This window comes from Periophthalmus magnuspinnatus, chromosome 23 (genome assembly GCF_009829125.3).
Source record: "Periophthalmus magnuspinnatus isolate fPerMag1 chromosome 23, fPerMag1.2.pri, whole genome shotgun sequence".
NCBI classification, from domain to species: Eukaryota; Metazoa; Chordata; class Actinopteri; order Gobiiformes; family Gobiidae; genus Periophthalmus; species Periophthalmus magnuspinnatus.
In genome coordinates, this window is record NC_047148.1 from 377397 (window position 1) to 403489 (window position 26093).

The 26093-nt window shown below is 42.8% G+C and overlaps 1 protein-coding gene across 2 annotated transcripts; it reads right to left on the reverse strand.

Annotated features, from left to right (window-relative positions):
- Nucleotides 1–994: 994 nt before the first annotated feature.
- nars1 (asparaginyl-tRNA synthetase 1) lies at nt 995–20610 on the reverse strand. 2 transcript variants are annotated; one of them, XM_033989538.2, is made up of 15 exons: nt 20398–20610; nt 18832–18914; nt 18701–18766; nt 18123–18215; nt 17877–17966; nt 16817–16895; nt 16642–16712; nt 16084–16170; nt 10990–11211; nt 6426–6625; nt 4435–4570; nt 3359–3472; nt 2417–2548; nt 1768–1899; nt 995–1352 (listed from the first exon to the last, which is right to left on the reverse strand). In XM_033989538.2, exons 1-15 carry the CDS (start codon nt 20438–20440, stop codon nt 1221–1223), a joined length of 1680 nt encoding a protein of 559 aa, XP_033845429.1. In that variant the 5' UTR covers nt 20441–20610; the 3' UTR covers nt 995–1220. The 2 variants fall into 2 exon arrangements, with proteins under 2 accessions (XP_033845429.1, XP_033845430.1); XM_033989539.2 differs by having other exon boundaries at nt 20419–20604.
- Between the last annotated feature and the right edge of the window lie 5483 nt (nt 20611–26093).

Genomic DNA, 26093 nt, shown 5'->3' on the forward strand with positions numbered 1-26093 from the left:
ATATGTACAACTAATCAGTGTTCTCTGGTTTATAGACTATGAATATCAAAATGATATTGTTACCTCTGTCTCTGTTATTACGTTTTCACAAGGTTTATTTTGTAAAAGTTAAGTAGCTACAATTGAGAAAAAAAAAAATGAAATCACCTCAAATGTTACATTTGCCTATTGATATTCAATGGGGAAAGAAGAATTCTTTACTCCATTTAATCTAAGCAGAAAGAAACGCGACGACAACACCTTGACTCTTCTATTTAATATTAAATAATTAAAAATAACATACGTAATGTATCTTTCTTAAGTGCAAAGACAGCGGTGGAAGTACAGTCCACGGTGTAAGCCTGTTCCATTTTAGCAAGATGGCAGCTACACTGCGGAGTACCCATTTTCGGCCGGGCACTTCGAAGAGTACTTCAAACAATGCATTTGGTGAAATGAGACACGGCCTGAGACACGACCATTGAGTACTGAGGTCCGGGTTTAGTACACAGGCTACATCAGAGGTGCCCAAGCTTTTTATTTTAATCGAGGGCCACAGACCGGTGATCAATGCAGTGCGGTGCTTTATACACAGATCTGACAGAGCTGCTGTATATTAGACTTGAAACACATTCATTTGAGGTCTCTATCACAATGCAATGTGATGTTTGAGGATGTAGTGGTAGAAATAGTTTAATCTGCTGTTAAAAGTACTGCTTATGATCAATTGGGCCGGTTCAGCAGGAGGCCTGAGGGCCAATAAAAACTGGTCCGAGGGCTGCATTTGACCCCAGGGCCATAGTATGGACACCCCTGGGCTACATGAAAAGAGTTCACCACCAGATGACAGTGACTACTGCCATCTGGTGGCCATACAAGAGCAGTCTTATAGAGAAATACAAGCGTGTATTTGGGAGCACTGGCAATTACAAAAGATAAAGCAGTAACCTTTGGGGGGGGGGGGGGGGGGGGGGGGAACCCTTTGGCAGTAAATACTGGAATGGGGACAAAGGTGTAGATTTTGATAGTTTATTGAACCTTCACAGAACATGATAGATTTAGACAAAGCCAATGCTGTACAGTACAGTGTACTCATGGTACTAAGAGACCGCAGAGGGGTAAGACACTAGAGGAGAGGAGCCTGGGGAGGAGCTGCAGTGTGGTCGATGGGGGTTGGGGACTCACAGCACTGGATGAAGCACTGCAGTTACAGGGGCTGTGTGTGTAAAGTAGGAGCAGCCTCAGGGCCGGCAGCGCTGGATAAAGCGTGGATACAAGCACACGTCTCTGATGTGGTGTCTGTTTAGGAGCCAGGTGAGGAAGCGCTCCAGACCCAGACCATAGCCTCCGTGAGGGCATGTGCCATACTTCCTCTGTAATCATGGAAAAACACCAGGGTCAAAACAAAGAACACACTCATTTAGTTTGGGGTTGTCCTAAAATGTCATTGCAATTAAGGTGATCACATTCAAAGTACATCACACACCCATATATATACACATGCTGTAGCACTTGGTCAGTGTAACGTGGTGTCAGTGTTTATTTGTATGCATGGGTCTGTATATGTACTGTTTGAATAGATTTCAGTCCCCACATTGTAATGAATACACTCTTACTTCATGGAAACCACAACTCTAGTCCCCATAATAGTGAGTCCTTCAATATAAAATCACATGTTTTAAAGTTCATTTAGGTTTGGGTCAGGATCAGTCTCCAGGAAATAAATGCAATCCATGTACACACATAAACACATAAACCCTCTTAGAATGCAGGTGTGTGGGCCATTACCTGGTCAGTGTACCAGTAGTAGGGCGTGGGGTCGATGCCCTCTCTCTTGTAGCCCTCCAGAAGCTCCTCGCTGTTCCAGATACGCATGGACCCCCCAACGATCTCCCCCACGTTTGGCATCAAAACATCCACCTGTACAATGCATATACACTGGCATCAGACAGGAAATACAAAAAATAAGTCAAAACATTGCTGCTTATGTGCCTACTCTTACAGTTAAACCAATTTATTAATGTATTTGAGCAAAAATAGTCTTCCCCCAGTACAGATTTATTGTAAATGCAGCTCTGTTAGGGTCAAAATAAGTCCGCTGTGTACGGTCTGTATCTATTTCTAAAATGTTTCATTGTCAAAGAGTCAGGAAGTGGGGCTTAGCATGTTAGTTGTTGCTAGCTTTGTGTGACTCAACTATGACCTCTCAAAGTTATGAACAGTGCTTATAAATTCATTACGGTGAATAATTAGGATGCTCAGAAAGCATAAGGTAATAAATAACAACAAGTAACTGAAAACAATTTAAAATAAAACTTCTATTTTTCACATTTTTAAAGACAGTCTTTACCATTCTGTGCACAAAAGCTCTTCATGTGAAACGACTTTAAAGTGACAAAGATATAAAGAGGTTTAGGAGGTGCGTGTTGGGACATACAGATTCCGTGAGGCGGCGGTCGTCGGAGCAGCGTTGCATGTAGAAGGATTTGATCTCAGCGGGGAAGCGGCAAAGCAAGATGGTCTCATTGATGGAGTCTGTCATCAGCCTCTCTGGAGCCTCTGGGATGTCCTGGAGATAGAAAAGTAAGGCTATGTGGGGCACCAACTAAACGGAGATCATGGAAGTAAAGTGAGACTGGGAAAATGAATCCAAGATGGCTGTTTGGTGTTGTCTCAATAGCTTGGGCTCAGTGGTGAACCGAAACAAGAAACTCACCCCTCAGTACTCACATCCATGTGTGAGATCAAGGTGACTCCACAGGACAAATGGGTCATACATATTTTGCTTCTATGGGTTATTAACTGCTAACACGTAAAATATTTAAAAGATGTTTGCTGAAAACAACGTATTAACATGTTTTATAAGTTTCACTTTCGTTTTTGATGTTGTCAGCATGCATCCCACTAATGAAACTACTCCACATTGCATCAGTTTGTCAAGTTGCTGTGTACAGTTTTGTATTATGTTTATGTATATTTATGGAGAATTGTCGTGAGGGAGCATGAATGACTTATGGACTGAGTACTGGAAAGAATCTTACAGCGACCCAGGTTTTGAATGGGGCCCGCAGAGATGGCTAAAATACTAACCTGACCAGTTCATGGGTCATTGGAGATATCTTCTTGACTGATATCTTCTTTGGAGTATTTAATTGCTATGGGAACGCTGCTATGTTTTCATCTGTGAAACCCATGAAAGGGAGAAGAGGGTGTGCAAAAGTATAGTTTTTCTGTGTAAAGATCTGCATTAAGCCGCTAATTCCTATATACTGCATTAGCTGATTGTAACAATCATGGCATTACAATAGGATTTGACCTCCACATGGCCCAGCCATAAGGGCAAGACCATTCAGACAGCAAAGCAGGTGTAGGGTCTCACCTCTCCAAACTCATAGTAGGAGCCATCGTCCTTCTTGACGTCGTGTTCTCGCAGCCACTCGATGGCCTCGCTGTAGTTCATTCTTTTGAAGGGACGCTTAGGCGGTTTGAAGTCCTGACCAGTGACAACACACACCAAAGAAGGTCAGAGGAAATAACATGTTACCCTACATATAAAGAGTAGAGCAGTGTTAAGGTGCCTTGCTTATGGACACAAGAATGATCTGGCTAAACTCTAAGGGTGGATGCAGCCTGTCCATATGATCATTTGGGTCTGATTTATATCTGGAAACAAACTCCAACTGCACCTAAAAGTTTAAATAAAGTCACCTCACTCTGACCAATTTCACTTTATGTCCTTTGCACTCGAGCAATTATCCACAGGAGGAATCCCAGGAGTTAACTGTAGGACTATTTTTTGACCAAACCAGAAAAAAAAGCCCATTTTCTTTAAAGACGGGATATAACACTTACACGTATCTTTAATTGCTTTGAAAATGGTATACTTGCTGAAAACAACATATTCAAATGTTGATGAATAAAGTTTGTTTAATTTTTGATGCTCTGAGTCACCCCTCCCGTTGCTTCCTCTACAGAGTCCCATCACAACATAATCAGAGTGCATCCCACTGATGAAACTACTGAACATCCCTTCAGTATATTGTATATTTAGGAAAAATGGTTGGAAACATGGTTGATGTAGGCTCAGAGACTGAGCCTCGTATTGCTAACCGCAAAGGAGGATTCGAATAGGGCCTGGGAAGATTACTCCAATGTGCATGGATGGCATAAGAGCAATGTTATAAAAGCCCCAAGTCAGCCAATTTTGCATTACACCCACTCTAATGATTTAAGCAACACCTGAAAGTACTCCTTGCGACGTTGCTCCCCATTGCTAGATGCTAAAGTGCATGCCGTTGGTTATCTACTGGATTTGGACCTCTGCCAACTGTTCAAAATAAAAAAGTTCATTTTTTAAATGTTTTTTTAACTATGCCATTTCTGATGTTGTTAAAATAAATGCACAGTGATAAGCCCGAGCACATGAACTGGATGCACTGGACACGTGGGACATACAGGGTTGATGTCGTAGAGCAGATCTCCTGCAGGAGACTGGAGCACTCTGTCCACCACATCACACACCAAATCCTCCAGCCGCTGCAGCAGGTCCTCGAATGTAATGAAGGGACACTCGGCCTCAATGTGGGTGTACCTGAACGCATCACAACAGTCACTGACATGTTTCAGAATGCATCACAACAGTCACATGTGTTGCGTTCAGACACATCAGTGAATCATACAACAGTCACATGACTCATGTACCTGAGTGCATCACTACAACAGTCACTTTATCCAACGGCACGTACAGTGAGGCAAATAAGTATTTGAACACCCTGTGATTTTGCATGTTCTCCCACTTAGAAATCATGGAGGGGTCTGAAATGTTCATCTTAGGTGCATGTCCACTGTGAGAGACATAATCTAAAAAAATCTGGAAATCACATTGTATGATATTTTAAATAATTTATTTGTATGTTACTGCTGCAAATAAGTATTTGAACATGTGAGAAAATCAATGTTAATATTTGGTACAGTAGCCTTTGTTTGCAATTACAGAGGTCAAACGTTTCCTGTAGTTTTTCTCCAGGTTTGCACACACTGCAGGATTTTGGCCCACTCCTCCACATAGATCTTCTCTAGATCAGTCAGGTTTCTGGGCTGTCGCTGAGAAACACAGAGTTTGAGCTCCCTCCAAAGATTTTCTATTGGGTTTAGGTCTGGAGACTGGCTAGGCCACTCCAGAACCTTGATATGCTTCTTATGGAGCCACTCCTTGGTTATCCTGGCTGTGTGCTTCAGGTCATTGTCATGTTGGAAGACCCAGCTATGACCCATCTTCAATGCTCTAACTGAGGGAAGGAGGTTGTTCCCAAAAATCTCACAATATATGGTCCTGGTCATCCTCTCCTTAATACAGTGCAGTCGTCCTGTCCCATGTGCAGAAAAACACCCCCAAAGCATGATGTTTCCACCCCCATGCTTCACAGTAGGGATGGTGTTCTTTGGATGGTATTCATCATTCTTCTTCCTCCAAACACGACGAGTGGAATTAAGACCAAAAAGTTCTATTTTGGTCTCATCTGACCACATGACTTTCTCCCATGACTCCTCTGGATCATCCAAATGGTCATTGTCAAACTTAAGACAGGCCTGGACATGTGCTAGTTTAATCAGGGGAACCTTCCGTGCCTTGCATGATTTTAAACCATGACGTCTTAGTGTATTACTAACAGTAACCTTGGAAACGGTGGTCCCAGCTCTTTTCATTGACCAGCTCCTCCCGTGTAGTTCTGGGTTGATTCCTCACCTTTCTTAGGATCATTGAGACCCCACGAGGTGAGATCTTGCATGGAGCCCCAGTCCGAGGGAGATTGACAGTCATGTTTAGCTTATTCCATTTTCTAATAATCTTTTTTCACCAAGCTGTTTGGCAATTGTCCCGTAGCCCTTTCCAGCCTTGTGGAGGTCTACAATTTTGTCTTTTGTGCATTTTGACAGTTGTTTGGTCTTGGCCATGTCAGTAGTTGGAGTCTTACAGATTGTATGGGGTGGACAGGTGTCTTTATGCAGCTAACGACCTCAAACAGGAGCTTCTAATTTAGGATAATAAGTGGAGTGGAGATGGACTTTTTAAAAGGTGGACTAACAGGTCTTTGAGGGGCAGAATTCTAGCGGATAGACAGGTGTTCAAATACTTATTTGCAGCAGTAACATACAAATAAATTTTAAAAAATCATACAATGTGATTTCCAGATTTTTTTTATGTCTCTCACAGTGGACATGAACCTAAGATGAACATTTCAGACTCCTCCATGATTTCTAAGTAGGAGAACTTGCAAAATCACAGGGTGTTCAAATACTTATTTGCCTCAATGTATCTGTACGCTGTAATAGTCATGTACTCACCATTTGGCGTAGACATGGAAGCATTAAGTCTCTTATGTTTGAGCTATACTAGCTGTGTCTATGTGTAGACACTCCGTGTGTGGGTGCTCCGTGTTACTTACTCAGCCAGGTGTCTGCGGGTGCGGGACTGCTCAGCACGGTAGGACTGGGCGATACAAAAGGTATCTCCCAGCGCAGGAATACAAGTTTCCAGGTACAGCTGAGAGGACTGCGTCAGATAGGCCTGCTCCCCAAAGTAATTCAGGCCAAAGAGGGTGGAGCCACCCTCCACCTGCGTCTGCACCAGGGTGGGAGGGGTGATCTGCAGGAGACGGGAGGTTTGAGGGACAGCAGAACAGCACTACACTGGTCTATGGGCAGCATTCCATTTCTGTTCTCTGGCCTCCTCAAAGCCTCTATCCTGATTCCTCCCACCAACAGAGGATAGGAGGAGAGAGACCGGTCTTTCCTGTGGAGTGGTTAAGTCTGTAATCTTGTTTGAGCTAGACATTGCTGAAAGAGGGTCTAAACCAGGGGTCACCAACATGGCACCAGGCCGCCCCCAAGGACTAGATGAGTCACCCGCAGGCTGGTTCTAAAAATAGCTCACAAATGAGCTGAATCTAAAATTTTATTTTATTCTGTTTTTTTTTGTTTTTTGTTTTTTTTTTAATCACCCTTACATTTATATAGATTTAAAAATGACAATATCTTAAAAATATGTTCATTATACGTGAAGTTTGGATAAGTGCAGGTGAACTCTGACCTACTCAGTTCAAAGGTTAGTATTGTGCGCATGTCAAATTATTTAAAGTTCTACACGGACTTGCTCCTCCTCCGCTGAAAGACTTTATCAAATTAAAGACTGTGACTGGGATGGGAACCATGACCACATCTCGAGGAGATTGTGATGTACCACACAGACGCACTAAATTTGGACAAACCGTGCTCTCTGTTAAAGGGACTCATATTTGGAATAGTCTTCCTCTGACAATAAGAGAATGTTCATCTCTGTCCACATTCAAACTGCACCTTAAACTGTGGCTGAAGGAAAACCAGGTCTGTGAGCACTTTTAGCTGCTTTTATTGTATTTTTGTAATGTCTATGTTGTATTTGTTGTCTGTGTACCTGCCTAGGGACAACAGATGGAAATTAGTATTTTTTGCTATAATCTGGCATATTTACACTGTTTACAGATGTTCATTAATATGCGCTGTTTTATTAAAAAAAGAAAAACAGTGGTCATCTAGCGAGCGCTGTGAAGATGCGTGCTGAATGCAGTTTCTTACCCCAAAATCATGGCAGAAAAAATATCTTTCACAACAAATTTTATGACTGTACAAGAAACCTGTGTGTGTCCCATCTGCAGGCCACTGTGGTGACGGCAAAGCGGCACAATGTGGAGACACTTAACTACGTGTCACAAAAGCTCCACACTAACTACACATTGGGACGGGAACTACAGGCAGAAAAAGCCCTGAGCTAAAAGGCAGCTGTGAGTAAGCAAGTCTTTTTTCACGAGGCCGATGAAAAATTAACAAAAAGCAACAGATTTATAAAAAATATGTAAATTGATTTTTCTTTAACATTACATAATTCATACGTTTCTGAAACATGTTGCAACATAGTTTATGTTTTGTTAAAAAGGTTTGTCCGTGGGACATGGGACATTTTTCCTATGAGATGTAGTGATGCAAGTATCATCTGAAAATGTAACAATTACCGAGAGTAATAAAGTTAAAGTGCTGAATATTGATATGTTTCTCACCTTGTTGTCATCGTTGATAATTGTGAGAAATCATTAACATGATCAGTGTGTTCACATAGATGATTATCATTTATCATTATTAATAATGCATAGCTAAAGGCAAACTGAGCAAATTTGTTATTTCAGAAGAGTGTATTAAACTGGTAGCCTTTCGTATAACTCAGTGACCATGAAGTAGCTCTCGGTTCCAAAAAGACTGGTGACCCCTGGTCTAAAACTTGGTGATGTTAAAACCCTTGCAAAAACCTGTTGTTTTAAACTAAATAATATTAATGAATTTCACTCTTTAAAATCTTTTTTCAGTGAAATATGTATTTCTATTTATATGTTTTGTTTGCCAGTGATCCAAACAAAATCACACTCTGATATTCTCCAAGTACTGAGAATATCAGAGTGTGATCACCCAGCAGGATTAGCTCAGTGTTTCCCAACCAGTGGTCGTGGACCCTTCAGGGCAGGTGAACATTAAACACTTAAAAGAAAGGTGGCATTGAATGGGATTCAAATGTAAAATATTCACTAGTACATTACCAATTATAACTGAAGAAACACTGAGTTGCCCCTATCTACAGTACCAGAGTGTGAGACAATGCTTAGAGAAACAAACATTGCAGATTTCTGCAGAATCTCTGATGAACTTATCAGATTTTTTTTCAAAATGATGTGTGACCAATGAGCTCCTTTATTTCACTGAAATAAACAAATCTGATTGGACGGTAGTGTTAGAGCCTAGTTTGAGACGTGATGAAGGAAGGTTTTGCACTAGAAGCAGTAAAATTAACTTGGATCCAAAAGGAGACTGAGAACATGCCCTTTCAATCTCCTCAGAGAATGGACACTGGAGGACTAGAGGAGGAGGAGCACTAGGAGGACGAGGAGGAGGAGAACCACGGTAAAAGCCTGTGTGCACAAGTACTGCTGACCTACATAGGTGTGTGTGAGTGCTGTTGACTTCACTGTGTGTGTGCGAGTGTGAATACTGCTGACCTCTGTGTGAGTGTGTGCATGCAAGTACCTCCCTGTATCTACGTGTGTGTGGGTCTGTGTGAGTGTGTGCATGCAAGTACCTCCCTGTATCTACGTGTGTGTGGGTCTGTGTGTGTGTGAGCGAGCACTGACCTCCCTGTATCTACGTGTGTGTGGGTCTGTGTGTGTGTGAGCGAGCACTGACCTCCCTGTATCTACGTGTGTGTGGGTCTGTGTGAGTGTGTGCATGCAAGTACCTCCCTGTATCTACGTGTGTGTGGGTCTGTGTGTGTGTGAGCGAGCACTGACCTCCCTGTATCTACGTGTGTGTGGGTCTGTGTGTGAGCGAGCACTGACCTCCCTGTATCTACGTGTGTGTGGGTCTGTGTGTGTGAGCGAGCACTGACCTCCCTGTATCTACGTGTGTGTGGGTCTGTGTGTGAGCGAGCACTGACCTCCCTGTATCTACGTGTGTGTGGGTCTGTGTGTGTGTGAGCGAGCACTGACCTCCCTGTATCTACGTGTGTGTGGGTCTGTGTGTGTGTGAGCGAGCACTGACCTCCCTGTATCTACGTGTGTGTGGGTCTGTGTGTGAGCGAGCACTGACCTCCCTGTATCTACGTGTGTGTGGGTCTGTGTGTGAGCGAGCACTGACCTCCCTGTATCTACGTGTGTGTGGGTCTGTGTGTGTGTGAGCGAGCACTGACCTCCCTGTATCTACGTGTGTGTGGGTCTGTGTGTGAGCGAGCACTGACCTCCCTGTATCTACGTGTGTGTGGGTCTGTGCGTGTGTGAGCGAGCACTGACCTCCCTGTATCTACGTGTGTGTGGGTCTGTGCGTGTGTGAGCGAGCACTGACCTCCCTGTATCTACGTGTGTGTGGGTCTGTGCGTGTGTGAGCGAGCACTGACCTCCCTGTATCTACGTGTGTGTGGGTCTGTGCGTGTGTGAGCGAGCACTGACCTCCCTGTAACTACGTGTGTGTGGGTCTGTGCGTGTGTGAGCGAGCACTGACCTCCCTGTATCTACGTGTGTGTGGGTCTGTGCGTGTGTGAGCGAGCACTGACCTCCCTGTAACTACGTGTGTGTGGGTCTGTGCGTGTGTGAGCGAGCACTGACCTCCCTGTATCTACGTGTGTGTGGGTCTGTGCGTGTGTGAGCGAGCACTGACCTCCCTGTATCTACGTGTGTGTGTGTCTGTGCGTGTGTGAGCGAGCACTGACCTCCCTGTATCTACGTGTGTGTGGGTCTGTGCGTGTGTGAGCGAGCACTGACCTCCCTGTAACTACGTGTGTGTGGGTCTGTGCGTGTGTGAGCGAGCACTGACCTCCCTGTAACTACGTGTGTGTGGGTCTGTGCGTGTGTGAGCGAGCACTGACCTCCCTGTATCTACGTGTGTGTGGGTCTGTGCGTGTGTGAGCGAGCACTGACCTCCCTGTATCTACGTGTGTGTGGGTCTGTGCGTGTGTGAGCGAGCACTGACCTCCCTGTATCTACGTGTGTGTGGGTCTGTGCGTGTGTGAGCGAGCACTGACCTCCCTGTAACTACGTGTGTGTGGGTCTGTGCGTGTGTGAGCGAGCACTGACCTCCCTGTATCTACGTGTGTGTGGGTCTGTGCGTGTGTGAGCGAGCACTGACCTCCCTGTATCTACGTGTGTGTGGGTCTGTGCGTGTGTGAGCGAGCACTGACCTCCCTGTATCTACGTGTGTGTGGGTCTGTGCGTGTGTGAGCGAGCACTGACCTCCCTGTAACTACGTGTGTGTGGGTCTGTGCGTGTGTGAGCGAGCACTGACCTCCCTGTATCTACGTGTGTGTGGGTCTGTGCGTGTGTGAGCGAGCACTGACCTCCCTGTATCTACGTGTGTGTGGGTCTGTGCGTGTGTGAGCGAGCACTGACCTCCCTGTATCTACGTGTGTGTGGGTCTGTGCGTGTGTGAGCGAGCACTGACCTCATAGTAACCACGGCTGAAGAAGTGCTCCCTGAAGCACTGGGTGACTGTGGACCTCACCCTAAGGATCTTGGACACGTTCTCTCCGCGGATGAGCATGTGCCTGTTGTTCAGCTGCACGTCCACGTCAGACTCCTCGTTCAGCAGGTTATCAGCGCCCCCTGCTGGAGACAGCCCAATCAGCTCCCAGAAGTCACAGTGCAGCTCGTGGCCTCCAGGGGCCTGGGGAAACGCATAGAGAGTGATCAACCTTTCCACCATGCAATGTCAAGCACTTCAATAACTCACTCCTATAAGTGTCATCCAACCAACGATTCAACAACCTAAAGTCCAGAAGTAATTCATTGTAGGGTTGTCAAAAGTATTGAAAAATTTGAAACATAGATCATAAAATTAGTATAGAAACTAGATACTCATTTGATCAAGTATCGATACTAAAAAAAAGTCACAATCACAGGACAGAAATGAACCTTTCCTAAATAGCTTTTGAATGATCTTGAGCTGTATCAGATCAAGTACAAGATAACAAGATATGCCCATGGACCAATATGGAACCTACCTGGATGTCTGACGGATTACACAGATATAAAACCACATAGTAATATAAAAGAAAGTACTACAATTTAATATTTAGCACAAGACGACATTTAAATCTGTCAACTGGACAAATTGGTGTAGGAGTGAAGACGTTGCACTGCTCATCCAAGCTACTTCTTCAGTTCTGGTCAGATTGCTGATGGACACTGCCTTATATCTTCTTTTTGTTGGCTTTGGGTCTGAGGATGGAATGGATCATGTCTCAGGCCCCCTTTCCCGTTTAAAGAAAGATTGTCTTTCCTAACAAAAGTAGGTTCTAAGATCTGAACCTCACCATCTTCAAAGGAGTGGTTAGTGGCTTTGAGATGGAGATGTACAGCAGACTGGGGTCCAGAGGAACTCTCCCGTCAGTGTTGGTACATCCTCTTACGGAGTGGCTGTTTAGTTTCTCCAATGTACTGCTCACTGCACTCTTCACTACACTGAATGATGGTGTAGACTACATTACTTTGTTTATGGTTTGGGGCTTTGTCCTTTGGGTGAACCAGTTTCCATCTGTGTTTGCAGATTTGAATGGTAACACCTCTCCTTCTAGGTTCAGATTCCCTGTGTCCTGTTTTTTTTGCTCTCTTAGATCTATTAAAGGCCCATTTTGGATATCCACAAGCAGAGAGGGCTTTCTCCACATGTTGCTCCTCCTTCACTTTTCCCTCTGTGTTTGTGGGCCCCACTTGAGCTCTGTGTTGTAGAGTTTGTGCTGCAGTGGATGGTGTGAATCAAACAGCAGGTATTGGTCTGTGTGTGTGGGCTTCCTGAAGACTTCTACCTGGAGTCACCGGTCCTCTCCAATTGTTACTGCACAATCTAAGAAGGTCAGTTTGTTCTCCTTGACCTCTTCCCGTGTGAACTTGATGTTTGGATCCAGGGCATGAATATATTCAGTAAAGGGTTCCAGATCTTGAATTTAGATTTTAGTCCAGTTGTTATCCATGTATCAATACCAATGTGTGGCTGGAGTGCAATGAAATGAGGTCAGTGCATCCTGTTCAAATTGTTCCATGTATAAATTAGCAATAAGAGGGGAGACCAGTGAACCTATGGCACAGCCGTGGATTTGCCTATAGAAGTTCCCTCTGAACTGGAAATGTGTGGAACAAGAAGAAAATAGACTGCTTACAGAAGCTGAAGAAGTAGTGACTCCATTCCTTGCATCTATGGCCTAACAAAAATCCACAAAGAATGAATACCCCTCAGACCCATAGTATATAGCATTGATTCCACCACATACAATGTGGCCAAACATCTGAAGACCATCTTGGCTCCTCTGGTTGGCAACACGGAGCACCATATTGAGAACACAGTGAGCAAAGGTATCAAGTATCTCTAATTTGATTCAGATGAGACCATGGTCTCATTTGATGTGACCTCTCTCTTCACTTGTATCCCCACATCAGTAGCAGTGGAGGCAGCAAAGAGGAGGTTACTGCAGGATACTAAGCTAAATGAGAGAACTAAACTGACACCGGACCAAATCTGCAGACTTCTGGAAATTTGTTTACATACCACATATTTCCAGTTTAGAGGAAACTTCTACAGGCAAATCCACGGCTGTGCCATGGGCTCAGTGGTCTTTCCTATTATGGCTAATTTATACATGAGGTCAATGAGGTCCCGTTCAAACTGTTCCATTTCCAGGCACTCCATGCACGCTTTGATATTGATAAGTGGATGATAACTGGACTAAAAACAAAACTCAAGACCTGGAACCCTTTAGTGCACATATTAATGCTGTGGATCCAAACATCAAGTTCACACGGGAAGAGGTCAATGAGAACAAACTGACCTTCTTAGATTGTGCAGTAACAATAGGAGAGGACAGGTGTCTCCAGGTAGAAGTCTTCAGGAAACCCACACAGACCAATACCTGCTGTTTGACTCACACTATCCACTGCAGCACAAACTCTACAAACACAGAGATCAAGTGGTGCCCACAAACACAGAGGGAAAAGTGAAGGAGGAGCAACATGTGGAGAAAGCCCTCTCTACTTGTGGTGGAAGAGCTCCTCTTCCCTGTTGAAGAGCTCCTCTGGACTCCAGTGATGTACGGTGAGACGTACTCCTTTGAAGATAGTGAGGTTCAGATCTTAGCCAGAGAAAAGAAATGGTTTGAGAGGGGAGTTAAAGAAGCCTTTTTGTTAGGAAAGACAATCAATCCTTCCTGAAACAGGAATCGGGACCTGAGACATAATCTCTCACAGATCTATGATTCCATCCTCAGACCCAAAGCAAACAAAAAGATCAACAGGAGGGCCATTAAGGGTTGAATAGGGTCATTAAGGCTGAAACTGGAGACAATAGCTGTTTACAGTTTCAGTGTAGTTAGCCCCTCCCTTCAGATAGATACAGTGGCTTGCAAAAGTATTCATTCCCCTGGAACTTTTTCAAATTTTGTCACGTCACCACAACAAATTTAAACATTTTTTAATTTGCATTTTAAGTGAGCAAGTAACATAAAATGGTACATAAGTGTGAAGTAGAAAGAAAATTATACATTATTTCCAGATTAAAAAACAAACAAACACAAAACTGAAAAGTGCAGTGTGCAAAACTATTCATTCCCCCCTAATATTTTGGGGAGCCGCCTTTTGTTGCAATCACAGCTGAAAGTCTTTTGGGGTATGTCTCCACCAGCTTTGCATACCTACAGACTGAAATTTTTGCCCATTCCTCTTGGCAAAACAGTTCAAGCTCTGTCAGATTTGATGGAGACTGTTTGTGAACTGCAGTTTTCAGATCTTGCCACAGATTCTCAATTGGATTTAGGTCCAGGCTTTGACTGGGCCATTCAAACACATGAATATATTTTGCTTTAGACTATTCCATTGTCGCTTCGGTTTTATGTTTATGATCGTTATGATCGTCCTGCTGGAAGGTAAACCTCTGCCCCAGTCTCACGTCTTCTGCAGACTCCAACAGGTTTTCTTCCAAGATTGCCCTGTATTTAACTCCATCTTCCCATAAACTCTGACCAGCTTCCCTGTTCCAGCTGAAGAAGAGCCCCCACAGCATCATGCTGCCTCCACCGGGTTTGACTGTGGGGATGGTGTGTTCAGAGTGATGTGCAGATTTGCTTTTAAACCAAAAAATTCGATTTTGGTCTCATCAGACCAGAGCACCTTATGCCACGTTTGCCATGTCCTTGTAATGTAGTTAGTCCATGACATGGGCCTATCTTTGAGGCTAGCAGAAAGAATGGACAATATACACAAAGGTTTAAAATGTTTTATTGATAAATGTTGCATCAGCTATTTGATAATTGAATTGTTGCAAATTTTAACTTACCCATGTTGTCTGCCTTAGGTGTTTCGGCCAAATGAGTCCCCGGGGAGCCAAAGCACCTTAAGAAGGTTCCGGGGCAGACAACTGGGTGCTAACAAGGATGGGTGTCTCATATTTTAGCTTATCTCATCTCTGTTCACTGTTCAAACAAATAATTTAAACATAGAGCTCTATTTTAACAAACTAATTGAAATTGAATACATTTGTACACTGTTTGGAAAGAGCTAATTTTTAACAATAGAATTGGATTTGGGAAAATGTACCTGTAATATAGAGTGGGCTCAGCCAATTAGGGAGGTGCTCTATAAAAAGGAGCAAACCTCATTTGGTTAGGAGAGGGTGCTGTATGTATAGCAGGTACTGCCATGCTGATTCTTTACATTTTTTTTGTAAATATTTTTTGTGTTCAAATAAATGCACTTGGGTCTGCACTGGACAAACTGTCTCAGCTCTGCTCTGTTCCTCATTGAACCGGTAAGGTTGCTATCCGGGTTTACAGTCCTCCAAATGACTTCTAGTGAACTGTAAACCAGACTTTATGGATGGTTTTCAACAATGGCTTCTTCTTGCCACTCTTCCATAAAGATCAGATTTGTGTAGCGCACGACCAATATTTGTCCTGTGAACAGATTCCTCCATCTGAGCTGTGGATCTCTGCAGTTCTTCCAGGGTCACCATGGGCCTCCTGGCTGCATCTCTGATGAGTGCTTTTGTTCGTTCTGTAAGTTTTGGTGGACGGCCATGTCTGGGTAGATTTGCAGTTGTGCCATACTCTTTCCTTTAGATCCAAGCCCCGCTTTAAACTTCATCACAACTTTGACCTGTTTGGTGTGCTCCTTTGACCTCATTTTGTGGTTTGCTCCCCAACACTCTCAACAAATATCCGTAGCCTTCACAGCACAGCTGCATTTATACTGAGACAAGATTACACACAGGTGGACTCTTTTTAGTCATTAGGTCAAGATTCAATTTTTCCAAAATCATCAGGCAACTTCTAAAAGCAACTGGTTGCATTCAAGAAAAAGGGAGCTGAAAACTTTTGCATGCTGCACTTTTAAGTCTTATTTTTTAAAAAAATTGGAAATCTTGTAAAATATTTCCTTCCACTTCACACTTGCGTTCCAAGTGTGTGTGTGTGTGTGTGTGTGTGTGTGTGTGGGGGGGGGGGGGGGGGGGGTTGTGTGTGTGTGTGAAGGTGAGGTGATAGTGAGGTTGTACCTGTTTGCCCTCGGGGACTGGTGTGACGGTGCCGTACAGAGCCACTGTGCTCTCTGTGGACAACACCAGTCCATTGTAGCACTGACACTGCAACACAACACCACAAATTACATCAGGGCAGAAAGGAACAACACACTGCAATCACTATAGGAACCCTCATATGAACATATGCCACCTTTCAATTGCCTGTTAGTAGAGAGGCCCAAAAATTACATTTTAGCATATAAACTATTTTCCAAACACCTTTTTGGCAAACTTTTAGAGCTGTAGAAATATTTGACCCAGATCTAAACCAGCTCAAAAACAGGTCTATTCTGCACCTAAAATAAGACTATAAACTTTACATAGCAGTTCTAAACAAGATCTAAGCCGAAAGAGGACAAACAGGTGGATTAAACTGACTCTCAGTCTGCTAATATTTGATCTTCAGAGGAATCAGTATACTCCCAGATGCAAATCATGCACTATATTCATTGCACAAAAAGTCACATTCTATAAAAAGGCTGTGTGTCATCAGACATCTGACACATTTAAATCATGTCCAGGATCAGGACCTACCAGTTTGTCTGACAAGACACACTGCAAGAAGCCTGTGCCATCACGGAGCACCAGGAACATGAGGTTCTTCCCTGGAACACCGACACACACAAACAAACACACTCAGAGCTGTAGGATGCACTGGATGAGCTCAGAACTGTAGAATGAGGAACAAGTCTCTGTGTGGTGCCCTCACCTTGTCTCCGCAGACGATGGACCCACCCAAACACCTTCACCCTGCTGCCTCGCCTCTCCTCCAGCTGATGGATCTTCACCTGCACGGAGTACATGTTAAAGGAGGCCTTTTATAGAATATCAACGTTTCAGAGCATTTAATCATGTTGTAATTGTTTCCACTTCTCATTTACCCACAAGTGATTCATGAGTAATCTTTATACACTTGTATTCAAGACGCCATTGCTGCAACCCCTGTTTGTGATTTATTTCCCCATTTAAAAACCTTGGGACATGGTTTAAAATCTGCTAGATTACATTTAAATTTGGTCAAGTCAAAATGCAAAATGAGCTCAGCACGTTGGTTAGACAGATCCTACAACTCCAAGTCTATATTGGGTTTGTAATAAATCTGAACGGACTGTGATATGACATGTTCTCAGTATATGACCCTTACAGGCTTTCGAGGCTGTTGTGATTGTAGTACCACTTTAAACCAGTAGAAGCACATTACAGCCATTATCTTTAAAACAGGAACGATGGTTACAGGCCCATATTTTTCCACAACAGATTATTCTGTATAAAAAGGTGCTAACCCTATAGTTCGTATAGACCTCTGTAAACTTGTGAAATCCTCTTGTGTGTCAGATGCCCTCCCTGTGTCTCCATGGGGTCTTATTCTGTGTAAAAGCTTCTAACACTGTAGCTAACCCTTTTCTCCAAATTAAATATCTAGATGTGTTTATGACATGTATTGTGAACTGACGGCACAAACTATTTCCATTAAGGGCTGCACATTGAAACACACACAAGTGCAGAGCAGAGGGGGTAAATAAAAAAGTGGTCAATACAGTGAACATTTCATAATGGGTGAATTTAGCACAGGTTAGACTGAGCCACAAGATCTATTCAGGCTTAGAACCTAAGCTATACTTAATACTTGATATAGGCTATATAAAAAGGCAGCTTGTTGCTGTTTGAGCCAAAATTCCCAAGAAGCCCAAGGACCAAGAAAAAGTCATGGAGGGCCGCAGTACACCGCTGTGCCACAGTTAGAAACTGACATGTTGTTGTTGTGTTACCATGTGAGGCTCGGGGAGACTGGGGTCATTCTCAATGAGGATCTTTTTGGCGTCCTCTAGGTTTTTCTCTCTTCTCTCATTGTCCTCTGCCTAGAACATGCACATCAACAACAGGTTACAGATGACGCTCGCAACAGGTGACGCACATAAAAGGTGACGCCCACAACATGTCACCCTCACAGCAGGTTACGACCCAGACCCCAGGTCAGGAGCTGTTTTTGGACTGATGTATTAGAGAGGACTCACCTCTTTCTTCTCTTTGCTGTTGCTCTTGGCCTGCTCGCGGTTAAAAGCCTTCTTTGCATTTTTCATCTGGGTTTTAGAAATCACTGCCCATCGCTGCACAGACAAAAGAAAAGTCAAGCTGATTTGCATAATGTATGCATTGTCTGTCTATTATTCCATCATCCTGGTATTATTACTGTTAATTTGGTGGCCACAGTGCACGTTAATGGACATGCTGGAAACATGCTGGATTGTAGCCATGGACTAATTTCCATTTAGTGGGCAAAACAGGTGAAGTGTATTGCCCAAGGACATAATAGTAGAGTAGAGACAGTGCTCTCACCACTCAGCCACTGCCTCATTTACATAATGGTGTTGGAGTTCATAATAATATTTCCTTACAATTTTGAATGAACTTGAATCTAGTCACCATGAATCAAGTACTACCAGAAAGGTGAAGTAATACTGATACAGGACTGAAAAGGCTTGTTCCATGTGTCTCTAGCAGTCATATTGGTATAATATTAAAAAGTGTACTTGGTGAGACACAACATAATGTGTTGAAATGCACAAAAGAGTGTGCTAACGAATGCACTGACCTCTCCCTCCTTCTGAGAGTCCACAAAGATGGTGGGAAAAGGCTCCTTCCCAGCGAAAAGCAGAGCCTGAGGAGACAGGGACTAGGTAAGAGTGGACACACTGGACACTAATGTCTGTTAGGGCGACTCACCTTCAGAGTGGTCTTAAAAGGCTTCTGCTCTGTGCCCTCTCCATCCTGGTCACTCCCGCATTTGTCCGACACGTACAGCTCTCCTGGACGTGATAGGGACAGGACAAATATTTTGTTAATGTTTAGTCACCGCCTGCACCCTAATTCACTCCAATCCCATGATATGACAGATTTACTCTCACTGGCATCAGACTCACTTTTGAGAACACTGTCATGGGCACCACAAACCACGCCAGAACAGAAGAGCGATCAGGAAGGGATTAGATGGTGAAATGGTATGGTACGATAACCGCGACAAAAAATGATGGTATAATGTGGAGTAGGGTATTTTATAATGCTTAATCAAAATAAGGTAAAAAAAAAAAGTGTGTGTGTCTGCATCTCTCTCTCATATATATATATATATATATATATATATATATATATATATATATATATATATATATATATATATATATATATATATATATATATATATACACATATGCACACACACACACACACACATACACATACACATTTTCAACTGCAATCACTGTGGTGATTGCAGGTGACGAGCACCATAGGTTTCATTTGATGTGTAGATTGTGTGAGGCAGAAGTATATGTACCTTGCTGTAGGGTTAAGTAAAGTAGGGGAATGTTAACAGGTTAATAATTATCGCGATAATATCGTTAATTGCGATTATTTTGGATCTGGACACACATGTTCTGAAATGTGAATCTTATACTAGTTGGCCAGTTCATTTTTCAGTCTTTTGGTTAATTCTCCTGGATGCATTAAAAATGTGTCAATGTGAACAAATCCTATTATTAAAACATAAATCGCAAATCTAGTCACAATCGCAATAGTTGTCAGAAAAAATGCTACAAGATATTTTTACCAAATGGTGAACCCCTAATTGTGTTGATACAATATTTGATAATTGATATGCGCTTGAAAACAATCTTATAAAACAAAACATATATTGAAGATCATGTGGTCTAAAAGTAAGTTAGTAGATGATGCAATCTCCTGAAACTGAAAGCATGAATTCTGTTTCAGGCCTGTTTTGGAAAAGTCGTGTCAAAGAATTGTACCCACATTACCATTTGATTATTTACCACAAATCAATCAGAGGAGGAAATGTTATACCTTTGTTCAGGATGACAATATGTTATAAATCTGAATTAGATCACTATGTGTCTGTGTTTTTAAGGGCTGGTCCAAGTTAAACACCGGAACAATCCATTTCAAGGGGGTCGGGGCGTGTGGCGTAGAATTTATACGCAGACTGACATTAAAGAAAAGATGGAGAGTTTGGAGAGAAGTAAGAGACATACAGTCAATCAACTGTCATCACATCGCCCCAACACATCTCATTACGCATTTGAAAACTATTTCAGAAAGTGCATTTGTAGCTCTTATACTAACAGTACTTCACCACCTGGAGTGATTCCAGCTGCATTAGACAGTGTAGAGTGTACACCGTGTAAAGCCGGTAGATCCATGACTGGACTGACGCAACATTAGCACACATGTTGTGGGGCTAGCAGCTAACTCAGAGTACGCTCCTTTTTCTCTTACCCACAGACACCGTTTCCACACCTTTGGCCAAGTCATCCGCCATGACCGTGCAGGGTCCCAAAGCACCTTTCAGCAGAGACAAACCGGGACACAAGCGACAGAAAAGACACAAAAGAGCGCGGAGTCCGGCTGAATGGAGCTGAATGGAGCTGTCACGAGAGCGGTGGGTCCGGTGCGTCCGGTGCGTCCGGTGAGCTACGTAGGTGCGTCTGTGGGGACGTCCTTCTTCGTGCGCGTGTTATGGTTGTGAAAGAGACGCATTGGTGCCCTCTACTGCCCTGGAGTGTCTACATCTGGAGCCCTCACCACATGCATGAGCTCAGCTTAAAGGCAGAAGGTTTAATGAGTGTGTGTGTGTGTGTGGGGGTGTGTGGATGGGTGTGTGTGTGTGTGGGTGTCTGAAACATAAAAGTGTGAAACATAAAGGCAGAAGGTTTAATGTGTGTGCGTGTGTGTGTGTGGGGTGTGTGTGTGGGGGTGTGTGGGTGTGGGGGTGTGTGGGTGTGGGGGTGTGTGTGGGGGGGGTCTGAAACATAAGAGTGTGAAACATAAAGGCAGAAGGTTTAATGAGTGTGTGTGTGGGGGGGGGGGGGGGTGGGTGGGGGTGGGGGTGTGTCGGGGTGTGTGTGTCTGTGTGTTCTGACTCCTAAAAAAAATTATTATTTTAGAGTGCCAGATAAAGTTTTGTTTAATGATTTAATTCCTTTCTGCTGCTATTCACTGTTAATATGATGTGGAGTCAGCTCGACCCTCCCTCTGCTCTGTATTAAGGAGTATAACTGTCCCAGGGTCAGTAGTAAACTGTGATTGGACATGTTGAGGAGCTGTGCACATGACGTTTGATTGGTCAATACTGACATGCGCTCTTTGCACTTCCCAAATTCAGAGTAATGGCACTTAGGTTACACACATAGGTCGTGTCCCAATTCGACAAATGCACACTTCAAAGTACACTTCGAAGTACCATTTGTAGCTTATGCCTAGCAACCGTGACGACTGCAGACTAATGACCTAAACGTGTAAAATGTACAGTGAAATAATTATAGTTTTATTCTAAATTATTTATTATTTCTTTGAAGAAGAGTCAAGGTGTTGTAACTTCCGGCGTGAAAAGGCCTGTTCCATTTCATGCACCCGACGAATGCGGCCGACAATGTGCCCTGCGTTTCCATGGAGATCGGCCGTGAACAAAGCACAGTTCGCGCACTTCTATATCCCATCGTGCAGCGCGTGTGACTTCTTCTACATGAGAAACAAGGTATATATTCTTAAAGTTATGTAATACTAGCTACAATTGAAAAGAAATCACCTCGAACATTATATTTGCCTGTTGATATTCAAAGGGAAAGATTAATTCTTTACTTCATTCAATCTAAACAGAAAGAAACGCCTGTGACAACGACACCTTGACTCTTCTTCTATGAAATAACAAAGAATTAAAAATAAAACTATTTCGATGTCGGCAATGCGAACACAGCTCCTGCTGTCCTGGGAAGACCCAGGACATGCTGGAGGGACTATGTCTCTCGGCTGGCCTGGGAATGCCTTGGGGTCCCACCAGAGGAGCTGGAGGACGTGTCCGGGGAGAGGGGAGGTCTGGGAGTACCTGCTTGCCCCCGTGACCCGGCCCCGGATAAGAGGAAGAAAATGGATGGATGGATTTCGATGTCCATTTTACACCTTTAGGTCACTAGTCAGCAGCCGTCACATTTGCTAGGCTACGTAATGTGAGCTACATAATGTAAGCACACAAACAGCGGTTGAAGTATGCCCCATGGCGTAGGCCTGTACTATTTTGGCATAATGGTGGCAACCCAGAGGAGTACCCTTCGTCAGCCTAAGGGTATATCTAAGGGTACTTCGAATTGTCGAATTGAGACACGGCCAAAGTTAATACTTTGGGGAGCCCCCTTTTGCTGCAGTTACAGCTGCAAGTCTTTTAGGGTATCTCTCCACCAGCTTTGCACAACTACAGACTGAAATTTTTGTCCTGAAGTTGTCCTGCTGGAAGGTAAACCTCTGCCCCAGTCTCACGTCTTCTGCAGACTCCAACAGGTTTTCTTCCAAGATTGTCCTGTATTTAGCTCCATCCATCTTCCCATCAACTCTGACCAGCTTCCGTGTTCCAGCTGAAGAAAAGCCCCCACAGCATGATGCTATAACCACAGTGTTTAACTGTGGGGATGGTGTGTTCAGAGTGATGTGCAGAGTTAGTTTATCTCCACATGTAGCGTTTTACTTTTAGTTTGATTTTGGTCTCATCAGAGCAGAGCACCTTCTGCCACATGTTTGCTGTGTCCTCCAAATGACTTCTAGTGAACTGTAAACCAGACTTTTTATGGATGGTTTTCAACAATGGCTTCTTCTTTCCACTCTTCCATAAAGATCAGATTTGTGTAGTGCACGACTAATAGTTGTCCTGTGAACAGATTCCCTCACCTGAGCTGTGGATCTCTGCAGTTCTTCCAGGGTCACCATGGGCCTCCTGGCTGCATCTCTGATGAGTGCTTTTGTTTGTTCTGTAAGTTTTGGTGGACGGCCATGTCTGGGTAGGTTTGCAGTTGTGCCATACTCTTTCCATTTCCGGATGATGGATTGAACAGTGCTCCTTGAGATGTTCAACACTTGGGAAATCTTTTTAGATCCAAGCCCCGCTTTAAACTTCATCACAATTTTGACCTGTTTGGTGTGCTCCTTTGACTTCATTTTGTGGTTTGCTCCCCAACACTCTCAACAAATATCCGTAGCCTTCACAGCACAGCTGCATTTATACTGAGACAAGATTACACACAGGTGGACTCTTTTTAGTCATTAGATCAACATTCAATTTTTCCAAAATCATCAGGCAACTTCAAAAAGCAACTGGTTGCATTCAAGAAAAAGGGAGCTGAAAACTTTTGCATGCTGCACTTTTAAGTTTATATATATATATATATATATATATATATATATATATATATATATATATATATATATATATATATATATATATATATATATATATATATATATATATATATATATATATATATATATATATATATATATTTATTTTATTTTTTTTTATTGGAAATATTGTAAAATATTTCCTTCCTCTTCACACTTGTGTTCCATTTTGTGTTGCTCATTCACATAAAATGCTAAGAACTATACAGTCATAACAACAGAGTAAACTACTGCACCCTTTACACAGACTGACCAAGGCAAATTTATTTGTATAGATTAATTCACACAAAAGGTAACTCAAAGTGCTTTACAGAATAAGAAAGACATTAAAATCACAGTACAACTAATCTAAACATAAATAATCACAAATAATCATCATAAAATTCATATTCAAGTAGAAAAGTGCAGAATAAAAACCTTTCAGTCGTATGCACAGCTAAACAGAACGGTTTTGAGCCTGGATTTAAACATTGTCAAAGTAGAGGCCTGTCTCACATCTTCAGGAAGACTGTTCCAGGTTTTAGCTGCATAAAACTGAAATGCTGATTCCCCATGTTTAGTCCTGACTCTGGGCACCAGCAGGAGGCCAGTCCCTGAAGTCCTCAGAGTGTGAGATGGTTCATATGGCACTAACATGTCAGAGATATACTTTGGACCTAGGCCATGGAGAGACTTATACACAAGCAGATCTGCTTTAAAGTCTATTATTTGAGCTACAGGAGCCAGAGACCTGAGCACAGGACTTATGTGCTCGTACTTCCTGGTTCTAGTCAGACCAGAGCAGCAGTGTTCTGGATGTACTGCAGCTGTGTTAAGGCTCGTTTGGAGAGGCCAGTGAGCAGGCCGTTACAGTAGTCTAACCTACTGGAGACAAATGCATGGATAAGTCTCTCTAAGTCTGGCTTTGACAGTTTACCTTTGATTTTTGCAATGTTTTAGATTGTAAACAGCTGCAGATGTTATTTATTTGATGTGGCTGTTAAAGTTCAAGTCTGAGTCCATTGTTACCCCTCGGTTTCTGTGGCCAAAGACTATGACTTTAGCTGGAGAAAACTGTTTTGCATCCACACACTGATCTGTTGATGCAGTGAGGGAATCCACTGGTCCATATTCACCTGCTGCCAGTGAGACATAGATCTGAGTGTCATCTGCATAGTTGTGGTAAGACACATTATTGCTGTGTATTAACTGGCCTAACGGCAGCATGTAGAGATTGAACAGCAGGGGTCCCAGGATTGACCCCTGGGGCACCCCACAGGTCAGGGACATTTTATCTGAGACACAATTTCCAATTTCAACAAAGTACTCCCTGTTTTCAAGGACTTGAACCAGTTTAGTGCCGTACCAGAGATGCCCACCCAGTCCTCTAGTCTCTGTAAGAGGATCCTATGATCCACAGTGTCAAAGGCAGCACTCAGATATAACAGGATCAACACTGAGACTTTGCCTGCATCAGTGTTCAGGCGGATGTCATTTGTCACCTTGATAAGAGCAGTCTCAGTGCTGTGGTGGGTCTAAAACCTGATTGGAAAACATCAAAGGAGTTGTTCATTTGGAAAAAGTTAATAATCTGTGGGTAAACAACTTTTTCGAGGACTAAAAAGGTCAGATTTGAGATTGGATGGTAATTGTTCAATATTGTGGCATCAAGACTGCTCTTCTATAGGAGAGGCTTGATAACCGCAATTTTCAAAGCTCTTGGGAATGTTCCAGATTGAATTGATGTTACAGTAAACATGCAAGCGAGTGGCACTGGCACTGGAGCTGGGGGGTTTGTTAATCTGTTTACTGTTGCAAACAAGACATGAGAGTTCTTACTGCAACTTCCAATAATGTCAGAAAAATCCCTCTCCCTTTTTCTACATAAACTGTGGTTGTACATGTGCATCTTTTCTCTGTAAATTTGATGATGAACCTGAAGTTTTGACTTGCACCATTCCCGCTTGGCCCATTCCCGAGTCATCATTCCTCCATGGCGCTTTCTGCTTATCTTTAACCATTTTAACCTTCATCGGGGCAATGGTGTCAAAACATTCAAAACACTTAGTCACAGAGTTCAACAAACCATCAATGTTAGAACATGAGGCATTTTCAAAGTGTATAATTTCCATAAACAGTGAAAGGAACCATGTTAGAACATGGTTAAATGCTCAAAAGTTAAATTTTGCATATCACATGTACTTTAAAGTTTGCATAAAATTTTAGTTGCAGTTCATTGTTGGCAATTTGAGGGACTCCAAGGTGAGCAAGGATCATATATATATATATATATATATATATATATATATATATATATATATATATATATATATATATATATATATATATATATATATATATATATATATATATATATATATATATATGTTGTTTGGTTTTTTTTTTCAAGATAAAAATATGACTAAATATTTAAAGTCTTCCCACTATGACATGTAACCCAAAAGAGACAAGGGGCCACTAATCCTGTAGATGTAATCCAGCATGATGCAGGATGCTGCTGTGCTCTGTGTACATGTAAACGTCATGCACTCCTCCTGTTGAAAGTAAGTATGAAAATCCTCAGATAATATACAATGTTCTTGTGTATACTTATACTTTACTGTGAACAGGCTTTGCACTCTGACATACAGCTGTGAGCCATGGTGACCATGAAATGACTTGAAAATCTGGTGAGGGTACAACATGTTCACTGTTAACCTGAAGCTCATTTTATGCTATGAAACAACATTATGCAATCAGAAATGACATAT